At 54.4% G+C, this 23,238-nt stretch overlaps 1 protein-coding gene across 4 annotated transcripts in view; it reads right to left on the bottom strand.

The window, feature by feature from the left end:
- The window catches only part of RIN3 (Ras and Rab interactor 3), a 117,313-nt gene that overhangs the window by 8,401 nt on the left and 85,674 nt on the right, over positions 1-23,238 (bottom strand). For 3 of the 4 annotated variants that reach the window (XM_032620026.1, XM_032620018.1, XM_032620012.1), the window contains exons 6-8: positions 15,244-16,788; positions 12,988-13,296; positions 795-926 (exon numbers count right to left, since the gene is read on the bottom strand). In XM_032620026.1, the coding sequence (XP_032475917.1) occupies positions 795-926; positions 12,988-13,296; positions 15,244-16,788 (1,986 nt within the window). Of the gene's footprint in view, positions 1-794; positions 927-5,749; positions 9,964-12,987; positions 13,297-15,243; positions 16,789-23,238 lie in introns of those variants that run through there. The other variant, XM_032620035.1, reaches the window with a different exon arrangement.

Below are 23,238 nucleotides of genomic sequence, written 5' to 3'. Positions count from 1 at the left end.
TGCAAAGAGGGCCAGCTTATCTCAAGAACCACAAAGCCCAAAGGGGCCACTGGGGGCCTAAGAGTCTCTTCACCCTTTTGGGAGTGGTGTCTCAGAGGGAGCCTGGGGCTCCCTCAGAACTGCTATCTGGGGTGGCTGCACCTCAGGGATTCTTGGTGGAGGACTGGCCGAGGCTAAGTGTACGGGGCAAAGTGGTAGGAAGGAGGAAAGGGAAGGGAAGGTGAGGGTGGGACAAATTACACCCCTGCCATCGCCCTACAGGAGAGTGCATGGCCTCTTGTCCACTCCACAGCATTACCCTCCTCCCACTGACGGGTACCTGGCCCAGATCTGGATGAAAAGGGGGCTGAGTCCCCAGGGCCACCCCTGTCTAAGAGCTGACCATTGTTCCCTTATCCTGTACACTGCCAGCAACTGCTGCTCCCTTTGTGAAGACTGCCTCTCCCCCTTCTTTATCTGACTGGCCCCTATTTATCCTTCAATGCTCAGCTCAGGCATCACCTCCTCCAGGAAGCCTTCCCTGATTGCACAGCCTGAGTAACGTGCTCTGGTACTCTCTGGGCTTCCCTTGTCTAGCATAGGTGACAAGGTCTCTTTACTGGCCCAGCTCCCCTGCTAGTCTGTGAGTCCCCCAGGACAGGGACTGTGTCAGGCACTGTTGTGTCCCAGGGCTTAGTGGAGTCTGGCATCCAGGAGGTAATTGTTGGGCCCTCCAGCAAGCCTTTGGTGTGGCTGGGTCAGGAGTGGGCGATGGGCCCCAGGGTTCCGGAGATGGGCCTGGGGTGGTGACTCACCCTCCCCCAGCTGCAGGGCAGGGTCCATGAGCTCCATCATGTACTCCACGTTGAGAAGCATCTCCGTGAGATTGCTGCGGGCCAGCACGTACATGAGCACCGGCAGGAAGTCGTCTGCCCCGTAGGACTTCCCTGGGAGAGGAAGGAGGCAGAAGGTGGTGAGTGTGAGGCTCTCCTTGTGAGCCGCTCCCTGTCCAGGGCAAGGGGACGGTGGTTTGCTGGGTGGGGGGTGGTCACTCCTGGAAGAGGAGTCTTCCTGTTTTCTCCTGACTCTCATGACAGGGGGCGACCCTGGGACAGCCTGGTCGGGAGGCCTGAGACACAGTCTGGGTTTAGGAAGAAGGAACTGAGAAAAGTGCCCTCTGCTGCGTGGGCAAGACCCAGCCCCTTCCCCTTTCCCAGCTCTTCCCCTGCAACGCCTTCAGTTAAGTTCACGTCACACTTATTCATGGAAGCACCCAGAAGCAGATGTCTGTCTAACATTGACGTCTTTTGGGAACCACACATCTCTCTCTCCACTTGCAGAAGTGAAGCCCTCCCTCGACCAGATGCTACCAGGCCTAAAGTTTCCCCTCCAACCTTCATTCTTTTGGGTTAAGCAGTGCCCTTTCCCTAGGGTTTCTTCTAAAATGTAAATACCTCTGAAAGGAATAACATCACTACTGCTTTTGTGGGAGATGTTCCCGGGGCTCAGAGCCTCTTGACAGTAATAGATACCTTGGGGAAGGAGGGGGCTGGAGGTGGGCCTAAAAGATGCCCTGACAGGGGCCTCCCTGGTGGCGCAGTGGTTGAGAGTCCGCCTGCCGATGCGGGGGACACGGGTTCGTGCCCCGGTCCGGGAAGATCCCACGTGCCGCGGAGCGGCTGGGCCCGTGAGCCATGGCCGCTGAGCCTGCGCGTCCGGGCCTGTGCTCCGCAACGGGAGAGGCCACAACAGTGAGAGGCCCGTGTACCACTAAAGAAAAAACAAAAAAAAAAAAAACAAAAAAAGATGCCCTGACGGCCTTTCACATTTTTTGAGAGAATGAAATGAGAAAAAGAATACGAAAGTGATTCGGTACTCATGGAGCGCAGTGGAAAAGTGAGCTATTATTGACATATCTGTTCTGCTTTCTCAGGCGGCCTCAGTTTTTCCACCTGTAAAATGAATCGGCTGATGGGGTTGGTAACACACAGCACTGAAAAGCAGAGTCAGACCCGGACTCCTTACCAGCTATAAGACCGTGGGCTAAGTGTTCTAGCTCTCTGAGCCTGCATTTCTAGACACATGTGAACTGACACAGATAGCATGACATCCAATGGGGTTTTGGTGAGAATTCTAGGAAATGATTTACAGTGGAGTGCTTCTATACCGCCTCCATGGAAATGCCCACTAAGGAGGAATGTCGTTCCTCCTATTCCAGCTCTGCGCTCTGAGCTCTCTGATCATTTCTTTCAAGGTCCTTGTGCCTGTGCACAGGGTCAGTCAGTTTTGGAGAACATCTTCCATAAACCTTCATGAGCCTGAGACACGACTATAGAGTTCCTGGGGAAAGATTATTTTGTGCCTGCAGTTGTCTTCCACGTTGATGATTTAATCATTAGAATTCTGGCACACGGGAGATTCTTTTCTTGTTTGATTTATGAATTAGGGAACAAGGCATGTCCAGCAGCATGGATATGAAACAGTTCTGTGCCTTTTGGAATTCACCTGTAACTCATGCATTGGTTAAGAGCTGACTGAATTTTTACTCCGCCTCCAAGAACACCAATTTTTTCTTGGTATTGTATTAATAGCTCACCCAAAAGTACAATCAGGCAAGTTCATTTGCTTTTGAGCAGTAGCTCTCAACCAGGGTGATTCTGCCCTTCAGGGGCCATTTGGCAATGTCTGGAGTTGCTTTTGCTACTAGCATACAGGCCAGGGATGCTGCTAAACAACCTACAGTGCACAGGACAGCCCTCCATAAAGATAAATTACTCAGTCCCCACATGTCTATAGTGCTAAGGTGAGAAACCCTGCTTGAAGGGACAGTGACGTTCAGCCAGAAGGATGGTCCAGCTCCAGCCCAAGGTCTGAGGACTTAGACAGATGGGGAAGGAAGCCCTCTGGACTGCGGCTCTGTGCGTGGTGGGGATGGAAAGTGCTTTGCCCTTTTCTTCTTCTCCCCAAGCCCTTCTTGAGAATCTCGGCTGATTCTCAGGAAGGGCCTTGGGGCCCATCTCCTTGGTTCCGTGACACTGCGTTCAGCTAGCCCACTGCAAGGGGACTCCTTCGATCCCAGGTCTGTCCCTCCAACTACCGGTGAGCACTTCCTCTCCATCTCCCCAGTACACAGAGCATGCACGGCAGAGGCGGTGCTGGGTGAGTGAATGAATGAATGCTGAGCTCCCAGCAAGAGCTCAGAGCCCGGGCCTGGCGCTGAGTCGGATGGGCCTCTACACAGACTCCAGGACTCCTTCCTCCATTAGGGGGAACTCAGAACGACAACTTCCAACTCCGAATGGCATTCTGCCACCATCACACTGCCATGGGACACCCCACTGTGCTGAATCTTGGTTGAACTCCTCGTGCACTTTCACTCCTCTGTGCCTTTGCACACACGGTTCCCTCTGCCTGGACCGCCCTCCCTACCTTTCCCTTACTAACTTCTCGTGGCCCTCCCACATCCTCAAGCACAGGTGGATGGTTCCTGCTGTAGTGCCCACACCCTTGACTGTTTCAGAGCCTGCCCTTTTCCTTGGATTGTGAACTCCCTGAAGGCAGGGTTGGATGCTATGTGAGCTCGGGCAAGTCACTCAATCTCTCTGAGCCTCTGCCCCGTCACTGCCTTCCCAGTCTCCAGCACAGGGCTTGGGATGCAGGACACTGACAGTGAGCTGAACTGGACCCACATGTGCTCCCACCAGGCACCACTCTGTCTTGCCCATGGTTGGGGCCATGGTCAAGGAAACTAGGATCCATTATGGGCCTTAGACAGTGGTGTGACGGGAATCCTTAACAACCGGCTCTGCTAAGAAAAAAAAAAAGTTCTGATTTGCTGCATTTGCCAATTTGCCTGGCATGAATCTTTCCACAACGGCCAACTTCAAGCTACCGACATGAACATGGAGTGGGGAAGAGATGCAGACGGCTAGCTCCCATGAGATGGTTCATATCATCGCTGACTTAGCACACCAGTGGCCTTGGATTCATCAAGTCCAACCTCACTGTGAGGAAACTGAGGCTCAGGGATGGGAGAAATTTGCTACAGGCCCCACAGCTGGTCAGCAGAATCTGGGTCTCTCTTCCCTGATGTGGTGACAAATGCCCACACAGGATCCCTGACCTGAGAGCTATTTGTGGACAAACATAAGCTTTAAGCATCATTTAAATGCACTGGCTCCCACCCGACATCCTAGGGATAGTTAGGGCTGCATTCTCCTTCCCTGAAGCCTGGAGCCCAAGGCTTAGGGCTCGGGGCTCAGCCCTGCACACAGTGGGGCCTCAGGCAGCAACACTGGGAGGCTGGGGCACAGCTGCCAAATAATTCACCTGTGGTCGAAACATCTGTCTTGCGTGGATCAGGGATCGCATCCATCAGGCCGTACCTCCGAAAGGCCTGCTGGGCTGCAGCCTGCATTTCCTGCTGATTCCTGCTTTCTTTTTGCCAAAGTCACATCTGTTTTCCATCTGTAGATGTTGGGGGAGGCGATTATAGTTTAAAGAGCTGGCTGGGGACCTGATGCGTGTTTCATAAGCTGGGGGATTTTGGAGGAGAAGAGCTCTGATAAAAATGAGCTAAAGCGTGCACACCTGGGTCTCACAAACCGTGAGGACACTGGATCAGGAGGCCCCCGACTCGGCCGCTTAACCAGCTATGTGATCTCGGGCCACTACCTCTGAGCCTCACTTTCCTTATCTGCAAACCAGAAGTAATAACAAAACTCAGTCTGTTATTCAGAGCCCTTGTGAGCGTCGAACAAGTGGCTGGATTAAAAATAAAGTTTTGTCTTCTAGGAAGCATTTTCTAAAAGAGGGGTTGGCAATTTTTTTCCGTAAAGGGCTGGATAGTAAATATTTTTAGTTTCATGGGCCACGTGGTCTCTGTCCCAACTATTTGACTCAGCCATTGTACAAAAGCAGCCAGAGACACTGTGTAAATGAATGAACGTGGCTGTTTCAATAAAAATTTATTTACGAAATCAGGTGGCAGGCCAGAGTTGGCCTGCAGACCCCGATCTAGAGGAAAGAATCTATCATCTTATCATAACTGCCCCTTGAAATGTGTTGACTGGGCTCTTATTGGAAGTGGGTGTGGCTGGTGCAACGATCCTGGGGCAGCACACGGCTGCTTTGGCCCTAACCCTCCGCCACGATTCCCACCTGAAGCCACTTCCTTCCTCCAGGAAGTTTTAACCCAAGACCCCCACTCCCCACCAGCTAGGTTCAGTGCCCTTATAACGGGTTTCCCTGGGCTTGTCATTGAAGAATGGAAAAACAAATACATGTTAACTCAGAGAGGCCTCCCCTGACTTCCCAACCCAGAACAGCAAACTCCTTCACACTCCCCAGACCGCTTAGCCTGTTTTATTCATTCTAGTGGCCTGTTTCAGCATCTGATGATATATTTTGTATTTCTGTTTCCTTGTTTATTAGCTGTCTCTCCCCAGGTAATGAAAGCTTTACGAGGGCAGGGACTTTATCGTGCTCACTGTTTATATCCAATGCCTCAACAGTAGTAGGTGTTTAATAAATATACTTGCTAAATAGGGCTTCCTTGGTGGCGCAGTGGTTGAGAATTTGCCTGCCAATGCAGGGGACATGGGTTCGAGCCCTGGTCTGGGAGGATCCCACATGCCACGGAGCAACTAGGCCCGTGAGCCACAACTACTGAGCCTGCGCGTCTGGAGCCTGTGCTCCGCAACAAGAGAGGCCGCGATAGTGAGGCCCGCGCGCCGCGATGAAGAGTGGCCCCCGCTCGCTGCCAACTAGAGAAAGCCCTCACACAGAAACGAAGACCCAACACAGCAAAAATAAATTAATTAATAAACTCCTACTCCCAACATCTAAAAAAACAAATAAATAAATATACTTGCTAAATGAATGAATGAATATCATTTATCTCACTGCATGGTTGTCGCCTGTTGAATGCTCTGTTTTTCCACTTGAACTGTGACCATCCTAAAAACAGGGGCTGGGTTTTCCTGTTAACATCCATACTGTCAATAAATGTTTGTTGAACTGTTGAATGAATGAACTTATCTGATAAAAACACAGGATGGCAGGAAGTAGAAAGCCTCTGGAACAGGAGGTTTTAAATTTCCTTTTGCAGTGGAATCCTTTCATTAAGGGGTAGATCTTATACAGAACTTGGCTGCTCTGGTTGATCGAGTCGGACAGCAGGGCTGGTTTGCTGTTTCCCCTCCTCCCCCCTTCCCCTTGCAAGATGTCCCCAGTCCCTCGAGTCCCTCGAGAGTTCTCCGGGACCAGTTGGAAAACCACTGGTCTAGTTTGAACTCCCAGCTGCACGGATGAAAGAGCTGGAGCCCGAGGGAGGGAGGTTCCCTGTAGTCTGTGGCTGATGTGAGACGAGAGGCCAGCCTCTCTCCCACTGAGCTTCCCAAAGCGACCCTGTTGGGTTGTTTGTGCTTTTTGCAGATGCTGCTTCAGTCTCAGTTCTGCTTTGAGCAACAGTGGATCCCTGAGGAAATCACTCCAGCTCCCTGGGTTCCTCTTCGAGAGCTCAGCCCACAAGCCAGTCAGCCACACAGGCTGTGGGTGCAGAGACCAGAGGCCAAAAGTCCCAGCCTGGCTGGAAAACGCATGAAGCCACTGTGATTGGACTGGCCTCCCTGAGGTCATCTCCGACCCCAGGGCGCCCTGGAGAGGCAGGAGAGCACAGCAGTCCAGCACAGGAACTGGATCCAAGTCCCAGGGCCCACTCACCTGCTCAGGTGTGACCCTGAGCTTGCTGCTTCACCTTGCCGAGCCTCAGTTTCCTTGGCTGTAAAATGGGGATAACAACAGTGCCCACACCTTGTGGGGGTGGTTGTGATGTTTCAGTGACAAGACAGATAGAAAGGGATAACATGGTGCCTTCTGTTTATTGGATTTTGAGCAATGTTACACATGGTTATTATGCAAGACAGGAGGGTAACGTGGCTTCTAATCCTCAGAACATGACATCTTAGAGGTCCTGAACCCATTTCTGTTGTGGGCATAAAAACAAGGTTATGCTTTGTTTCCAGGCCTGGCACATATGTTCTCTGTCTGTCTCTCTGTGTCACCTGCATGTCGATGCCCAGGGGGACTTAGAAAGCCTCCCTCAGCCTGGATCCCTGGATGGCTATATGGAGCAGAGCCCAGTCCCCACTCCCCAGCCCTCCTCCAACCAACTGGACTTCCATGCGTGAGAAATAAATTTGTACTGAGTTAGAGATTGCAGGGTTTATCTGTTATAGCAGAAAGTATTTCCTCGACTAATTATCTATTTACCTACCTATCTATATCTACTTCAAAGAGACCAGATAGAAATCTACCACAATACTAATCGTCCTTTTCTACAATAAACATTAGCGACTTTTGTCATCAGAAATCAGTTTAGATTTTTTAACATTGATTTTTAGAAACCAACAGACTGACCTCCCTCTCTGTCCTGTCTACCCTCAGTCAATGTCATAGGCCTGTCGATCCCTGCACCTGGGGTCTCCCAACCCCCGCCTCTGCCCTGCCCGAGCCAGCTACAGACCCTCGAAGGAGGAGAAGAAAGCAGCCCGCTGGCCTTCACTGCCCTCTCGGATGTTGCCTGCTCTTTATTCTTTTAAGAAAGAGTCCCACATTTGTGTGCACTGCATTCTCCTTTCCTTCCCCCAGCTCCTATCTTACGGAGGAGTTCTTGGGTTTGAAGCTATTTCTCCCCAATAGCAGGGCCAGCCCTGAATGCTGGGTCTTAGGGACTGAAGAGGTGGGAACAGCTTGTCCTGTCAAAGTAATGGGACAGATAATTCTAGAAGTTCTAACTGCTCTCACCGAGCCTCATGCAGTCTGCTCATCCAGTCTGCTCCTGGCTGCGGGACAGAGGGCCAGGTCTATCCAAAGCCATTGTCTCTGTGCGCTCCCCACCCTACCTGACATGGGCCCCTAAACCTGCTATAGTGGAGGAAGTACTTGATCAGGATTCGGGAGCTCTGGGATCCGTTCCCAGGTGGGCTTCTTGGTACAGCGATGGAAGCACAGGCTCTGGAGTGAGGATATCCTAGCTTTGAATCCTGGCCCATCCGTATCATGGGCATTAACAGCAACTACCTTTCTGGAAAAGACAGCCTGGCCGTTACCTCAGGCTTTGTGTCTCTAAGTTCTGCCTTTCCCACTGTCCCAGCCGGTCTCGCCAGCAGCCAGGCCGTGTGGATACCAGTTACTATTGCCAGCATCGTGCAATGGAAGAGATGGGCCGGTGGAGCTTCTTTCCTGGACTTGAGGGGCTGGGGCAGGGCGGGTGGGGGGAAGGGCAGTTTTCTGCGTAGAGTGGGTGTCAGTGGTGGAGGCCGGCGGCAGCCAAGCCGGCGCTGTGCCCTCCACGGGATCGTGCATGCCTCCCAGGGCTTCCATGGGGGTGGGGGGTGGGGCGGCGGGGCTGGGGACCACACTCAGAGTAGCAAAGCTCTGGAAGCGTCTGGTGGGTGAGGAGGTGAGGCTGCGGGAGGGGAGCGGGGCCCGGTGGGCAGAGGTTGTGAGCAGAAGACCTGGTCCTAAGGTCACTTCATGTCAAAGTCAGAAGAGAATTTAAGAGTCAGTCCAGATCTGGCTGAAAATGCCTAACCTCAGTCTAATCATGCGGAAACATCTGACAAACACAAAATGAGGAACTTTCGTGACAAAGAAAAGATGTGGAGGGGGCAGGGAGGAAAACCTGTATCCTTTAAAGATGCCAATGTCATAAAAGACAAAGAAAGGCTGTAACGTTCCAGATTAAAGGAGGCAACTAAATGCGGTACCTGACCTTGGATTGGACCCTGAACTGGAGGAGGAAATGCTAATAAGAGCCTTGTTAGATCAGTGACCACCTGGAATACAGGCAGTGCAGTGGAGAAAAATATTTTATTGATGTAAGTTTACGAAGCAGACGACTTTAATGTGGTTATGTGAGGGAATATCCCTATTCTCAGAAGTATTTAGGGGTAAAGGGCCAAGATGTATGTAACTTGCCCTTATATGATTCAGGAAAAAATTACATATGCATAGAGAGAGTATAAATGATAAAGCAAATGACGTAAGATATTAACAGTCCACGAGGGCTAAGTGGATGTTCCTATCTTAATGTACTATTCCTATTCTTGAAGTTTTTGAAGTCTGAAATGTTTTCCAAATGAAAGGTTTTCTCAAAAGACCAAAAAATTTAGCAGCAGAACTGTTTATTTCAAACAAAATCCCAGGTGGAACCCTGTGTGTAAAACAGGGACAAGCAGGGCTGTCTGGCGTCAAGCCCAGTCTTGTGTCCCTCTGGTGGTCCCTGGGGTGCCTCCTGGAACCCAGCTTGGAAACCACTGAGTGGCTGCGTCCTCCACATTTGGAGCAGCCATTCCTGCATCTTCACATCTACTGGACATTCACCCACATACCGGCTCGCATCTGAGCCTCGCCACAGCCCCGAGAGAGGTGTTCCCAGCCTCTTTTTGAATGGGGCTAGAAACCAGAGGCTCTGGAAGATTAGTACCTCCTTGGGGCCACGCAGCCCAGGTGTTTTCTATGTGCTCCCCCCACCTCTACCCTGTACGGCAACCTGCAAGGTAGGTCTTATCATCCCCATTTTACACACAAGCAGAGGCCCCATGAGATTCAAGTCTAAGGCTACAGCACCGAAGCTGGGTTCAAACCCATGTCCTTGAATGAACCCTCAAACTCCTGCTCTTCTTGGCAGAACTGCTTCCTCTCAGGGGAAGAGGCTGAGGTTCCGAGTGGGGCAGCCCAGGCCCGCTCGGGGCACAGGTAAGGTCGGGAGCCACTGCGTTCACAAGGCCAGTGCTCCCTCAGCAGTGGGAGGGGAACCCACTGTCTGGCTCTCGCCAAGAAGCCCATCTGTTCCTGGTGGGTCTGTTCCTGGTGGGGAATCTTCACACGGAGCCTTGATCCCGTCCTGAATTTCTGGGCTCAGAGTCTCCCTGCCTGGAGCTGGCTTCTGAATCAGCAGAGGTTCCTGTCTCCCTGCCCCTGCCAGCCAAGGACAAGGAAACTATGAGCGTCCTCGTTCTGTTCAGTCTTTCAGGGGCTGAGCTCTGGCAGTGCCTCTCTGTCTTTCTTTTCCCTCAGATTTAGCCATTCCCTCCCCCATTCCCTGCTCGCTGGTAAGTTTTTAGTAAGTAAATTCATTGTCAGCAAAACAGTGTCTGAAGTCACTGCCAAGACACTGAGTGTTTAAAAGAACTGCAGGAAGCTCAAGGCTTCTGAGTAGACGGGGACTCGCTGAGGACGCAATTGCCCATTTCAGGCCCAAAGCTGCCTCCCTGATAACGGCTCAGGGTCTGTAGAGCCCTGGGCCCTGACTGGGCCCTGACTTTGCCCCGAGCCCCCTCAAGGCAGGGAGAATGACTGCCCAAATGAGAAGTTCAGAGGGGAAGGTAACTGTCCTTGTTAAGTGCCAGCCACTGGGTTGGATGCAAACTGCAGACTCATCTCAGTCTCACAACAGCCCTGTAACGTGGGTGTAGCTGTGCTGACTTAACACAGGTGAAACTGAGGCTCAGAGCACCGAAGTTACCTGGACACAATCACACAGCTGGGAAGGAAGCCTGGATCTCTCTCTTCCACATTCCTCCAAGGTCCCAGGCCCACCTGTCTGTTCTCGCTGAGGCTGCTCCCAGCAAAGGGTCCTATACGGGGCTTTGTTTCTTTTCCTCCCCTGATCCAGTTGCCCCCTCTACACACCACGCAGGACACCCCCTGAGCCTGCCTCCCTCCCCGGCTGCTGATCTGGGGCCGCCTCGCTCTGAGAAGGTCTGAGAAGGTTCCTGGTCAGCCCTCTGCCACGCCACACTGGGGACTTAACCTCCAGCCTCACATCGCTGCTGTGGGCTCCTGGACAGCTTCCCGGGTTCCACACCCCCGGGGCAGAGCAGGCCCACCTCTGAGAGCTCGGCGGGGGGGGTGCAGGCTGCTTGCTGACCCCCACCTTACTTCCTTGGAGATTTCTGAGGCGGTTTCTCAGCTGTGGAGTTCACACGCTGGCCTGTTCTCTGGACTCTACACCGCGTGGGACACCCGATCTCGAGGTCTGACTCCCACTCCATGAAGCATCCCGTCTCCACTGCTCCAACCCTCTCTCTTCCAATCACATTTCCAATATTATGATAAAGGGTTAACGTGCAGCTGTAACTCAGGGTGGCATCTGCTTACAGGGAACAGTATTCATTCTCACAATTGACTGTTGGACCCAAGTCAGTTTAATCCAAAAGAGTGACTCCAACCTGGAACTGTGGCCTGTTCCAGGCCTGTGAGGAAGTTTTTCTAGGGTGAGGGGACCTTGCACCATCCCCCAGTCACACACTAACAAATGTCTTCTGTTGGCCTGCGGCCACACTGGCCTGCTCTTCTCCAAGGCAGATGGAGAATCCCTCCCCTAAAACAGCCACCACTGGTCGAGCCTGCTAGGCACCATGCATTGAGGTTGACATTTTACATATGCTGTTTCCAATACCCACAAGTGACCAAGTGTGGCTTCTGAACCATTAGGGGTCTTAGTTTTGCCTCTTTGTAAAACAGCTTCCTCAGATGAGGAAACTGGGTCTTATGGGGTTAAGTAAATCACTCAAGGTCACACAGGTAGTAAGTGACAGATCAGGAATTTGAACCTAAGTCTGTATGGCTACAGAGGTTAAGAATCCTTCCACGCTCCATTACCATGGCTGTCATGTACAGTTACGCAGGTTGCTTACTGCACAGGGACATCCAGCTGAAGGGGTAGCCAGGGGGCGAAATCCAGCCAGCATTGTGCTCAGTGTAAGGTGTGCACCACGGCGCAGTGATGCCTGTGCTTGTTTGCCTGGAGGAGCGCTGGGATAAACCGATTATAAATGGTCCTAATGATGCCCTTCCCTACGTCTGCACCCCTGGCTAGGTGCCTTTGCAGCTTTTCTCATCAAGAAGGGAAGTCTGGTTCCTCACCCCTTAAATCTGGGCTAGTCTTGTGACTAAACGAGTCAGTGAAATGTGTCAGACCGGCGTTGTGCCAGTTCAAGTCCATACCGAGAGGCCTTGCAGGCTGTACTTGCCCACTTGGACCCCCAACTACCGCCATGGGTACAAGCTTGGGCTAACCTGCTGGAGAATGAGAAACACGTGGCCCAGTCACCCCCATCCGAGACCAGTCAGTAGCCAATCAACCACCCAACACATGAGCAAGGCCATCTTAGCCCAGCCAGCCTCCAAACGACCCCCTCTGACCACAGACCCTCGAGTCAGCCCAGCCAAGCTCGGGCACACCTGACCAGACCAGCGTAACTGCCCCACTGGCTTCTGTAACTGATTTATGTGGCCATTATGGGTGGAATTGTGTCCTTCCAAAACTCATATGTTGAAGTCCTAGCCCTCAGTACCTCGAAATGTGACCTTATTGGCACATTAGGTCTTTGCCGATATAATTAGCTAAGATGAGGTCATACTGTTGTAGGGTGGGCCCCTAATCCAATATGACCGACGTCCTTATAAAAAGGGGAAGTATGGACACAGACACGTACACAGAGAGCACACCATGCAAAGACTGGAGTGATGCTGCCACAAGCCAAGGAACTCCCAGAAGTTAGAAGAGAGGCCTGGAACACCTCCTTCCTTACGGCCTTTAGGGGGAGTAGGGCCCTGCTGACACCTTGATCTCTAACTGCCAGCCTCCAGAACTGTGAGACAATAAATTTCTGTTGTCACCAGTTTGTGGAACTCTGTTGCGGCAGCCCTAGGAAACGAACGTAGTACCTTTTCCTAATTCATACAAAGGCACAGTATGGGCTGGCTTCCTCGGCTGCTTTCAGTGTGGCAGCCAACCATGGCTCCCCTCCCGGCCCCCAGGGAACCCACCGTGGCTACTCCTGCCCCAACAGGCTTCTGATTCTGGGAAGGCTTCTCCAGTGCTTTCCAAGGGCTCTGGAGTTGTCGAGGGGAAGGGGTCACAGCCTCATACGACATCGCTGCTCCAGGGATCCAGAGAGCGCCCCCAGCCCGGGTCCCTTCCGGCTGCCCACCTACCTGGGTTGCCAAGGGCCATGGAGTCGTAGATGAGCTTACAGGTCTTGAGCAGGGTGGAGATCTTCTTCTCGGGCGAGTAGGCCTTGTGCATACTGGCAAACTTCTGCAGGATCTTCTCCATGATGGGCACCTCCGGCACGCTAGTGGTCACGCCCAGGTCGGTGGTCGTGGTGGCTAGGATCACCAGCTGGTTCTCCTTGAGCTGCTGCAGCGAGCCGTCCTTCCTGTGGATCTCATGCAGGCAGGAGTTGATGGCTTCCTTCAGGGGCTTCAGGACACACTTGTACAAGGCAGACTCCACAATGGCTTCTGCAGGGGGGCGAGAGCAGGAGGGTGAGGAAACCAGCTGCAGGGATCCTGCCCCCACGTCTTGTTGCCCGACAGTGTGGCTCTCCCCACCCCATGTCCCTGGAAGGACATACTCACAGCCCCGGCAGGTACAGCTCACAGTTCTGACAGGTGAGACAGTGTAGTACGTTCAACAGAAAGCCAACACTGCCAAGCGCACAGGAGCCACACACGGTATCTAACGCTTTTCACAGGGCCTGGCACACATGAAACTCTCACAGGGCTGCTTACTAGTACACCACCTCAGAGAGCACTATGTACGTGGGAGTTGTGCAGTATACAACCTGTGCAGCTGTACCTGGAGGGCCTGGGTGCCCAGTAAATGTTTGGTAGAGTTATTCTTGATGTGTCTCTTTCAATTACCAGATCCATTTGAATCTAGTCTCAAGAATACAGTATAGCCAGAACCTGACTTCTTACCATTTCCACGGCTACCACCTTGACCTAGGCTGTCATCATCTCTTACCTGAGTTATATTAATAGCCTCTTGCCCTGGCTTCTTTTGGTCCATTCTCAACACAGCAACCAGCATAATCTTGTTATGTCATGTTTGATCATGACATTCCTGTGCTCAGAGCCCTGTAATGGCTCCCATCTCATCCACCATAGAAGCTGAAGTCTTTCCCGTGGCCCACAAGCCCCCTCTGTGACCTGTCCCTGTGACCTCTCTCACTCATCACCTGTTTGCTCCCTGTGCACACGCCGCTCCCGCTACCTTGGCCTTCTTGCTGTTCTGCCAACCAGCCAGGCTTGCTCCTACCTCGGGGCCTTTGCACTTGCCATTCCCTTTGCCTGGAGAAATGCATGTGGCTATCCACATGGCTTATTCCTTCATTGTTCAAATGTCATCTTATCCCAGAGGCGTCCTGATCAGCTAGTGGAATGAGAATTAGTCATCTCTGATCTCACAGCGACTGTGCAACATACATGCCATAATCCCCACTCCACAGATGGACCAACTCAGGCTCTGCTGGTGCAGGTCACACAGCTAGTTGGGGCCTGAACAAGGATTTGAACCCACGTCAACTTGACACCAAGGCAATGTTCAGCTTTGGTTGACAGTAGGGAAATATTCTTGGAAAGTCTTTCTGGCTCTGTCCGATCCCCAGGGTCTCAGCTATTGGCCCAGCAGGGGAGGTCCCAAGTCCTGTCCCTGTAGGGAGACACCTGAGCTGCTCTATCCCTGGGAGGTGAGGGAGGGGCCCATGTCCCCATGGCTGAGTCTCAGTAGAGGCCAAGATAACCCTTCCCTGCCACGCACGCCTAGGCTTGGCCCATGTCTGGGTCTAGGGCTGGTCCTGGCTGTCTTGGTCCTCATCCTGCCGCCTCCCTCTTCCCCTTTGCTTCTCCAGCCTCTTCAACAGGACGACACACAGCTGCCCTTGCCTCCGTCACCCCACTCCTGTCTATCCTTCCAGGCCCTCAGAGCCTCTGCAGCTAGAGGCGTGGTGACCCGTAGGCAGGGACCTGCGATCAGCTTCCCCACCGCCCCTGGCTCCCGTGTAACCTTGACCAAGGCCGTTCCCCTTCCCGGGCCTTTCTCCTCATCTACAGAATAAGAGGGTCCATGCCCTCTAGGGTCTCTACATCTCTGCAGCCACCAGATCTCCTGCAGGGACTGCCTCTGACCCTCAGCAGCCATGTGTGTTAGTGCTTTTTTTTTTTTTTTTTTTTGCCGCTAATCGCTCCTGGTGACTTGTCTCCCTAACAAAACCAGGAGCATCCTGAGGGTGGGGTCCTGCCCAGCTCTCAGGTGGTTGAGGTTCTGCCATCTAACTGAGCCCATGGGCCGAACTCGGAAGGAGGAGACAGAACAGCAGAGGGGTTAGTTCACGGAAAGGGAGGATCATCTGGGTTTACCCCTGGCTCCCATCCGTTCCCAGCCCCTGCCCCAGGACGCGGACCGACCTAGCTCCTCCTCGGAGTGCAGGGCGGGGTCCACCAGGGCCTTGAGCTCGGTGCTCTGCAGCAGGTAGCTCTTGAGCTGGGTCATCATGGTGCGGATCTCCTGCAGCATCTCCATACTGGAGGTCTGGTGCGCCATCATCTCCAGGCTGTACACCTTGTAGTCCTGCACCAGGCTGCCGAAGTACGAGGCCTTGTCCTGGGCCAGCTCCACCACCTTCTTGTACAGCTTGCGGTTGTTGGAGAGGAAGGCGCTGAAGACGCTGGCGAAGCTCACGAAGCTCAGGCGGTGGCGGGCCTTGCCCAGGATCATCGACGACTTCTTCTTGACGCCGGGGCTGCTGAACTGCTCCAGCTCCTCCTCTGTGCTGCTGGTCGAGTAGGAGTCCTGGTCTGCGGCCGAGGCGGGCACCCCCAAGCTGTCCGAGAGGGAGGCCAGGGAGCCCTTGAACTCCGGGGTGCTCTGGGGCCGGGCCCCGGGCCGGGCATGCGGGCTCTGAGTGCCAGCCGTGGGGGCAGGACCTTGGCCTTCTCCAGGTGGACTGGGCCTGGGGTTCTCGGGGGCCTCCCTGTCCGTGGAAAGCTCGGCAGTCTCCAGGGGAATTGGGAGGACCGAGGCCAGCTGCCGGGAGAGCCGTTTCTTCCTGGGAGGTGGGACTGGGGGTGGTCGAATATTCCTCGGAGGCTCTGGCATGCTGCCCAGATCGCCGGCTTTGGCCACTGCTTCCTGGCCTTGCTCTGTGGTTCTCTGAGGCCTGTCCCCAGGGCTGCCGGAGGTCCCCTGGGGAGGCAGGCGGAGCGGGAATGCCCTGGAAAGACCCACCGGGTCCCCCTCCGCTGCCGCCCCCCTGTCCGCCTTCCCTGCACTCTGGTCCTCCAGGGACGCCTTCTCCGCGATGCGGCGCCTGGGAGGGGCGGCGGGGAGGCTCTTCTTCGTGGGCGCTGGAGGGACGGGGGACTGCAAGGGGCTGGGGGCTGCCCCCGGCTTCATCTCTTCCTCCCTGAGGGGGCCCAGGCCTGCGAGGGGACGCGGGAGCCTCTCACAGGCTGTCATGGGTGGCTGGCTTGGAAGCTCCGCGGGGCCTGGGGTGTGGGGTGCCAGGCGGGGGGCAGACGCTGGGGGTGAGGGAGGAAGGGCCTTGGGATGCGGAGGCGGGGGAGCAGCCGCTGAGGGAGAACCGGGCAGAGGGCAGGCCAGAGGGGGGCCGGGGGGAGGAGGCCGGCTGGAGCTGGGGGGATGGAGAGGGAGCGGCGGGGGAGGGGGAGCTGGGCGGCGAGGGGCCCACCTGGAGGTGGGGGAGGTAGCCTCGGAGGCGGGAGGCGACGGCAAGGGGCAGCTTCCCGGGGGCAGCTGGTCAGCCGGCAGGGAGCTGCCGCAGTCCTCGATGAAGACTGGATTCACAAACCACAGGTGGCCATTTCCTATGGACAGCTCGATTTCACACGAGCAGTTTTCGTAATGGGCGGATGACCTGAGAATGGAGGCGGGGGGCGCTCCCACTGGGCTCCCACCTCCTGGCCGGGGGTTCAGCGAGGAGTCCCAGAAGCCTGTGGAGATGAGGGAGGGAGAGGCGGTCAGTCCTGAAGCCGGGCCCCAGCCTGGCCCGGGCGGTGTCCGTGGGCTGCACGGGGGGCAGGGCGAGGGAAGGCCACGCAGTGCTTGCTTCACCGCTCAGAGGGGTGGTTTCCCCTCTGGGACTGTTTTAAACCTCTCCCACTACTTCCTGCTTTGAGAGGGGAAGCCCCACGCCATCCTCCCCTGCGGTGTCGGGCTGGGGCCTGGTCGGTGCTGGCGACAGGCTCAGCTTCAGTCCTGTCCCCTGGCGTGTGAGACCCCACGGTGGGGGGGGGCACCCATGCCCCGGGGTGCAGGTACGTACGGGGATGGAGGGGACAGAACCCCGGAGCTCCCGATGCTGACCGGCTGGGTGCTCTGGGGCAGGTCACCGGACCTTTCTAGGCCTTCATCTAGTCATCCCTAGGATGGGGTCCTGACAGAGAAGTTGCTTTGGGCCTGTTTGGGCCACTGCAGTTGTCACAGCAGGAAGAATGAACTATGGATTGTAGCCAGTGAGCTCAGACCTGACCACCCAAGTGGGGGAATGCCTGTCCTCTGCAAAATGATTCTGCCTCTGGCCAATCTCAGTGTTAAAACAGGAAGCTGCCCTGTGCCCCCAGCTCAGAGAGCTGGAGCTCCTGCACTGCTGAGTTAAGTCCCAGCACATGCCTTGCTCTTGACTCAGCCCTTAGCTGGGGCCACCAAAGCAGGCCTGCACAGATGGTCAGCGCCAGGCTTGTTCTGGGTAACGGGCATGGGACGTCCAAGCTGAAAGGGCGCTGGGGCTTGACTAGCTCAGAGGAGTTCTTGACCTCTCGGTACCAGGCTCTATGGAGAATCTGACAAAAGCTCGGGATGCTCCCAAAAGGCCACAGGAGCACATTTTGAGAACAAGGTCACTTGGCTGGCAGGTCACTGCAAGCTCCCTCAAGCAGCTCCTTTTGGAGGAGTTTGGAACCCAGGTCTCATTCCACGTGTTCATTTCAGAGATCGATAGTGCAAATTCATTGTTAGTGATTGAGCCAGGCCTCCAGCCTCTCACCCAGGGCTCTTTACCTCTGGGGGGTAGTCATCAGTAAGAAAACCACCAAAAACAGCATCAAAGACAATACGAGGAACAAACGTGCACTGCGTTCTGGCTGTTGGGGATTCCTTGCTCTACAGGGACCATCTCACTGATCCCTGACCACAGGCCTCTGGTGTAAGTCCTCATGTTGTCCCCATAGGCAGATGAAGATGAGAAAGCCAGGGAGATGAACGGTCACCGGGGCGGTGAGTGAAGGAGCTGGAATTTGAACTAGGTCACACTAGCTCTAAAGCTGAGAGTGTCATGGACATATAGACACTACCAAACGTGAAACAGATAGCTAGTGGGAAGCAGCCGCATAGCACAGGGAGATCAGCTCGGTGCTTTGTGACCACCTGGAGGGGTGGGATAGGGAGGGTGGGAGGGAGGGAGACGCAAGAGGGAGGGGATATGGGTATATATGTATACGTATAGCTGACTCACTTTGTTACACACCAGAAACTAACACACCATTGTAAAGCAATTATACTCCAATAAAGATGTTAAAAAATAATAAATAAATAAATAAAGCCGTGTGCTGGGCCGCCCTTCATAGGAACTTGCGACACTTCCCATCCTGGTTGCTCTCCTGGCGTGAGTGAGTAGTGGGGTGGTGAGCACCCCAGAACGGGGAATGTGGTAAGAACACAACAGGCTCTTGACATTGAAAGAAAGGAGATGTTGCAAGACGGCCAAGGGCAGCCGTGCATGTGTGTGCGCGTGTGCGTGCCCGCCCTAAGGGATGGGCACTCTCGGGGCTGTGGGTGTTTGCCACCTTGCTGGCCAAAGGGGTCAGAAACCCAATGAAGGTGAGCAAGGTGTAATCCCAGGACAGTGGGGCTGCCGAGAAACTGACTGAAAGAGAGCCGTGCGCATCCACAGGGGAGCAGGGCGGGACTCATGGTTCAGCCCTGTCCTGGGCAGAGGCTCCCAAGCCTGGAAGTGCCGTGGCCGGCTGTCTCCACAGCATCAGAGATGACAAATTTTTGTGGGACTTTCTGACAGGCCAGGCTTTGTGCCCATGCCAGCCACCACCTGAGGACGTGGAGAGCCCGGAGGGGGAGGGTGCGTCTCCAGGCTCTCCCTAGATCCAGGCGGGTTGCTCCTGAGGGCTGCCCGGGCCCTGTGCTTCACTTTCTTGGGCAGCTATGACCCCCCCATGACTGGTCCATTCTCCTGGGTACTTCGCATGGTCTCCTTGGAAGGTTTCTTAGCAAGGAGCAGCAGACGGCCAGTCTAAGGTGACTGGGCTGCAGCCCCACAGGTGAGCTGAGGCCCCCGAGGCTCACCTCCAAGTTCTTATAAGACCCTTCCTTTGGGAGAAGGTGCAAGTTATGGGGTAGACGATCAAGAGAACCGCCCACCTATGCTCAGACACTCCCGTTACCGCTCACCTAGATCGTGGCCATAGGCTGCCTCCATGCCCCCACCCCACCCCCAATCCATTCTACTCCTTGTGGCTCTATGCTGGGCGTAGGATTGCCCTTGATTGCTGTTTGTCCAGAATCGCTTCCCAACCTTTAGCCTGGCATTCAAGGCCTGTGGGATCTGGCCCTGTACACCCTTCCAGCGCCGCCTACTGAACCTCCACCCACTCTCTCTGTTGCTCACTTCTTCCCGAACATGCCACGGGCTGCCACACCTTCAGGTCTTGGCTAATGTGGTTCCCCCTGCTTGGAATGCTTTTCCCACCCTCTCCACCTGGCAAACTCCTACTCATCCTCCAACACTCAGGTCAAGTGTCACCTGTTTGGTGGAGCCTTCCTGACACATTCAGGCCTCACCTACACTCCCCTGGGCTCCGCAGTCCTGGTGCACACTGACGGGAGAGACCAACCCTAGGACTGTACTTCTCTGGTTCCATCCTGAACCATGGGAAGAGGTCTAAAGACAAGAAGAGAATAAGTGAGAAAATGAGAAGAGGGAGGCAAAAAGGAGGGCAAAGAGCTCCATAAGTGATGGACCACCAGCTGGACTGCCCGCCTCAGGATAGCAGGGGGGTCCGTCAAGCACAGAAAAAAAGAACACATTTTCCACCACTCAGATTTGTATTCCTACAAGAGTGGAACAGACAGTGGGGTTCAGGGAAATGGGCCCGGGGCCTGGGTGATTAGGAACCACTCCCCTGCCCCTAAGATAGGCCTGGTGGTTGTACCTCGCAGGGCAGAGGCCCCAAAGCGAATGCCGCTCTGAGGGGTGAGGAGCTGCACCCTGGGGTCTGAGGGCCTATTAGGGAACTCAGTGGCAGCATAGGTCTTTATGCTTAAAAACAAGGAAGTAGGGCTTCCCTGGTGGCGCAGTGGTTGAGAGTCCGCCTGCTGTTGCAGGGGACGCGGGTTTGTGCCCCGGTCTGGGAAGATCCCACATGCCGCGGAGCGGCTGGGCCCGTGAGCCATGGCCGCTGAGCCTGCGCGTCCGGACCCTGTGCTCCACAGCGGGAGAGGCCACAACAGTGAGAGGCCCGCGTACCGCAAAAAAAAAACAAAACAAGGAAGTGGGTAACATTCTCTGCAGCCTACACAATGCCAAGGCCAGGGGAGAAGCGGAACACTGGCATGCAAGGCTCGCGGTTGGCCCGGCTGTGGGCATCTGTGCCCACCGGCACTGGGCAAGCTCAGCTCAGTGGTCGCAGTTCCCCTAAGGGCCTGTGCCCTCACTGCCTCTGTGCTGCCCTCGGACTGAGGCAGATGTTTTGCTGGCCCTGTGGCTTCCTGTGTCTCAGCTGGGGATGCCTTCTGCCAGGCGTCCACTCCTACAATCCTCAGGGGTCCCGGGCCAGGCCAGGTACTGGGCTGTAGACCCTGAAGGCAAAGGTGACAAAGGTTTCACGCGTGAGGAGCCCTGGGCTACCGGCAGAACAAAGAGGGGACGAGTAAATGCAGTCAAGTATTCCAGATGCCATGGAAACAGCTAGAAAGTCTGGTGAGATCAGTGGGTGAATTTTGTTGTGGCATCCTAAAGACGGGCTGTTGGACAGCCGTTCAATCTGGAGTTTTCAATAAATTTTTAATAAGTAGGAAAATTCTCATTATATAACGTAAAGGAAAAAGCAAGTTACAGGCAAACTTGGAAGCACTATAGAACATATGCTTTTTCTAAACATATTTTAAAAATATTAAAACATATACATACTACAAATATGTCTGAGGACCTCTGCAAATCTAACCCCTATCTATCACTGCTTTCCCTAGATTCCTTTCGCACTCAGAATCAACTGCATGCAGTTTAGGGCCGAGCTGCCCCCTATGTTAGTCCTGTGGGCCCAAGCTTATACCTACATAGACCTTTTGAACGTTGGCTTTTCCAAGGGCAAACTCAGACTTTCTTACGTCAGCTCACGAGCAAACATTCTGGGCGATCACGTGGTGCTGAGCCTGTAGGTCAGTAGCCCCGTTTCAGCAACATCATCGCTGTCTGGACAGCAGGGCTTGTGCAATGATTTGGATATTCATGACATTCTATTCATTTTGTAAAAAGTGAGTAGAGTGCCAGAAAAAGAACCACTGCCGACGCTAGTGATAGAAGACACATATGCCTCATAAACCTATTCCAACTATGAGATCACCAGGTCGGGAGTCAGAGCCTGGCCGGTGGCAGGTCGGAGCGGGAACCAGGGTTTAGGGAGGAGGCTGAGCTGTGTGCAGAGATGAGCGTCTGCTGCCTGCAAAGCCCGGCTGACCTTCTGCTCCTATCACGGAGATTTCCCGGCAGCCTTTCACTAAGCCCCCTTTTATCTAAGCTCGTGAGTGGGTTTCACTTCTCTGCCACAGGAGTGCCTTGCCCAGAACAACGTGTGATGCGCTGGGCACAATGCCTGGTGTGTCTGGGCCCTTGGCAAGTGCTGCTCTTTGCATATTTATCATCACAACCGCAGGTGAAGGTCAGGGAGGTCTGCACATCCCAGAGCCAGGGCCTCTGGCCTCTGACAGGACGTGCCCTTTCGGCTCCGGGTCTCCGTCCATTCTGGGGAAGGACTGAAAAGTTAACCGTTCCTCGGCTGCAGGGAAAACCTATTCTGGTGAACCTCGCTTCTGACCTTCAGCCCTTGGGGACACCAGGCCTGATCAGAACCCTCCGGTTCTTGGGATTTCCCTGGAAGTCCAGTGGTTAAGACTCTGTGCTTCCAACGCAGGGGGCGCGGGTTCGATCCCTGGTCGGGGAACTAAGATCCCACGTGCCGCGTGGCGTGGCCAAAAAATTAAAAAAAAGAACCCTGATTCCTAAGCTTCAATGTACTCAGATTCCATTTAAATCCCCTTCCCAAGGAAGTGAACGCTGACACACAATCGGAACTGCCACCTGCTTCCCAGAGGGCACCTCCCCTCTCACTTCCTCAACGTGCCGGAGGTGAAGCTCACCCAGGATAGAAGGGCTTGTCTATTCCAGAAAGGAACGTGCTTCTCCCCAGAGGAGCAGCTTGTCTTTCATACAGCCGTTCCTAGGGCTTAGGGGCAGCCCCGTCCCTGCACCCCAGGTGAGAGGAAACTGCGGGTCCCTGGGGCAGTGGGTCTTAGGGACGCCTGCCTCAACCTACCCACAGTGAGGCTGCTAACCGACCCTCCTCTCAGAGGTAAGCCTCTCCGGATGGAGCTCATGCATCTCACTTGCCCTCCCAACTTGGCCTCAAAACTGGCAGCTGACTGCTCGTTGCAAAAGAACTGAGAAGGTCATGAGGTGCAGCTGAGGGGCAGTGGAGGGGCTGAGCCGGGAGTCAGAAGCCCCTGGCACACATCCCAGCTTTGCTCTTGCCTGCCTGGAGCACCCTGGCCAAGTTTCTCGGCTGTGCTAAGAACTGACTTTCTATCTTTAAAATGGGGATGCAGGGATTGCACAAGATAGCGCCAAGGGCGCGGCAATGAGAGCGTCACCTGTGCCATTTTAGACCTTAGGAGGGGTGTCACTTGGACTGTATGAGTTACAAGACTCTCACCTGTCCCACATGAAGCTTCTGGAAGGGTAAGAGCCCAACAACTATAACATCTGGGGCCCAAGTCCAGTGTTTATCCCCAATATCAACTGAAAACTGGCCCTGAAGTTTCTAAACTGGGTTAACCGGACCTAGGAGAGCCTGGATAAGGAGTTAAGGGGCAGCACAAGCTAGTGGGTGAGGGCTGGAGCCCAGCTGCCCAGCCCTCCACGGACCCTGTGACACCGGACATGTCACTCAACCCCCCGTGTCTGTTTCTTCTGCCATAAAGTGGGGATCACAATAACAGAACCTGCTTCAGAGGGTTGTTTGAAGATCTGATGCATCAGTGTAGATTAAGAGGTCAGTGCTCATTAAATGCGGACATCCGAGGGCCTGGACTCCTCCTACTTCCTGGCCTTTGACCACGAGCTGCCTGTGGCATCTCTTGCATTGCTGTCTAGAGGC

Source organism: Phocoena sinus, chromosome 2, assembly GCF_008692025.1.
Source record: "Phocoena sinus isolate mPhoSin1 chromosome 2, mPhoSin1.pri, whole genome shotgun sequence".
Taxonomy (NCBI): Eukaryota; Metazoa; Chordata; class Mammalia; order Artiodactyla; family Phocoenidae; genus Phocoena; species Phocoena sinus.
The sequence above is the reverse complement of the archived record's forward strand: the minus strand, read 5'-3'. Positions and strand labels throughout refer to the sequence as shown.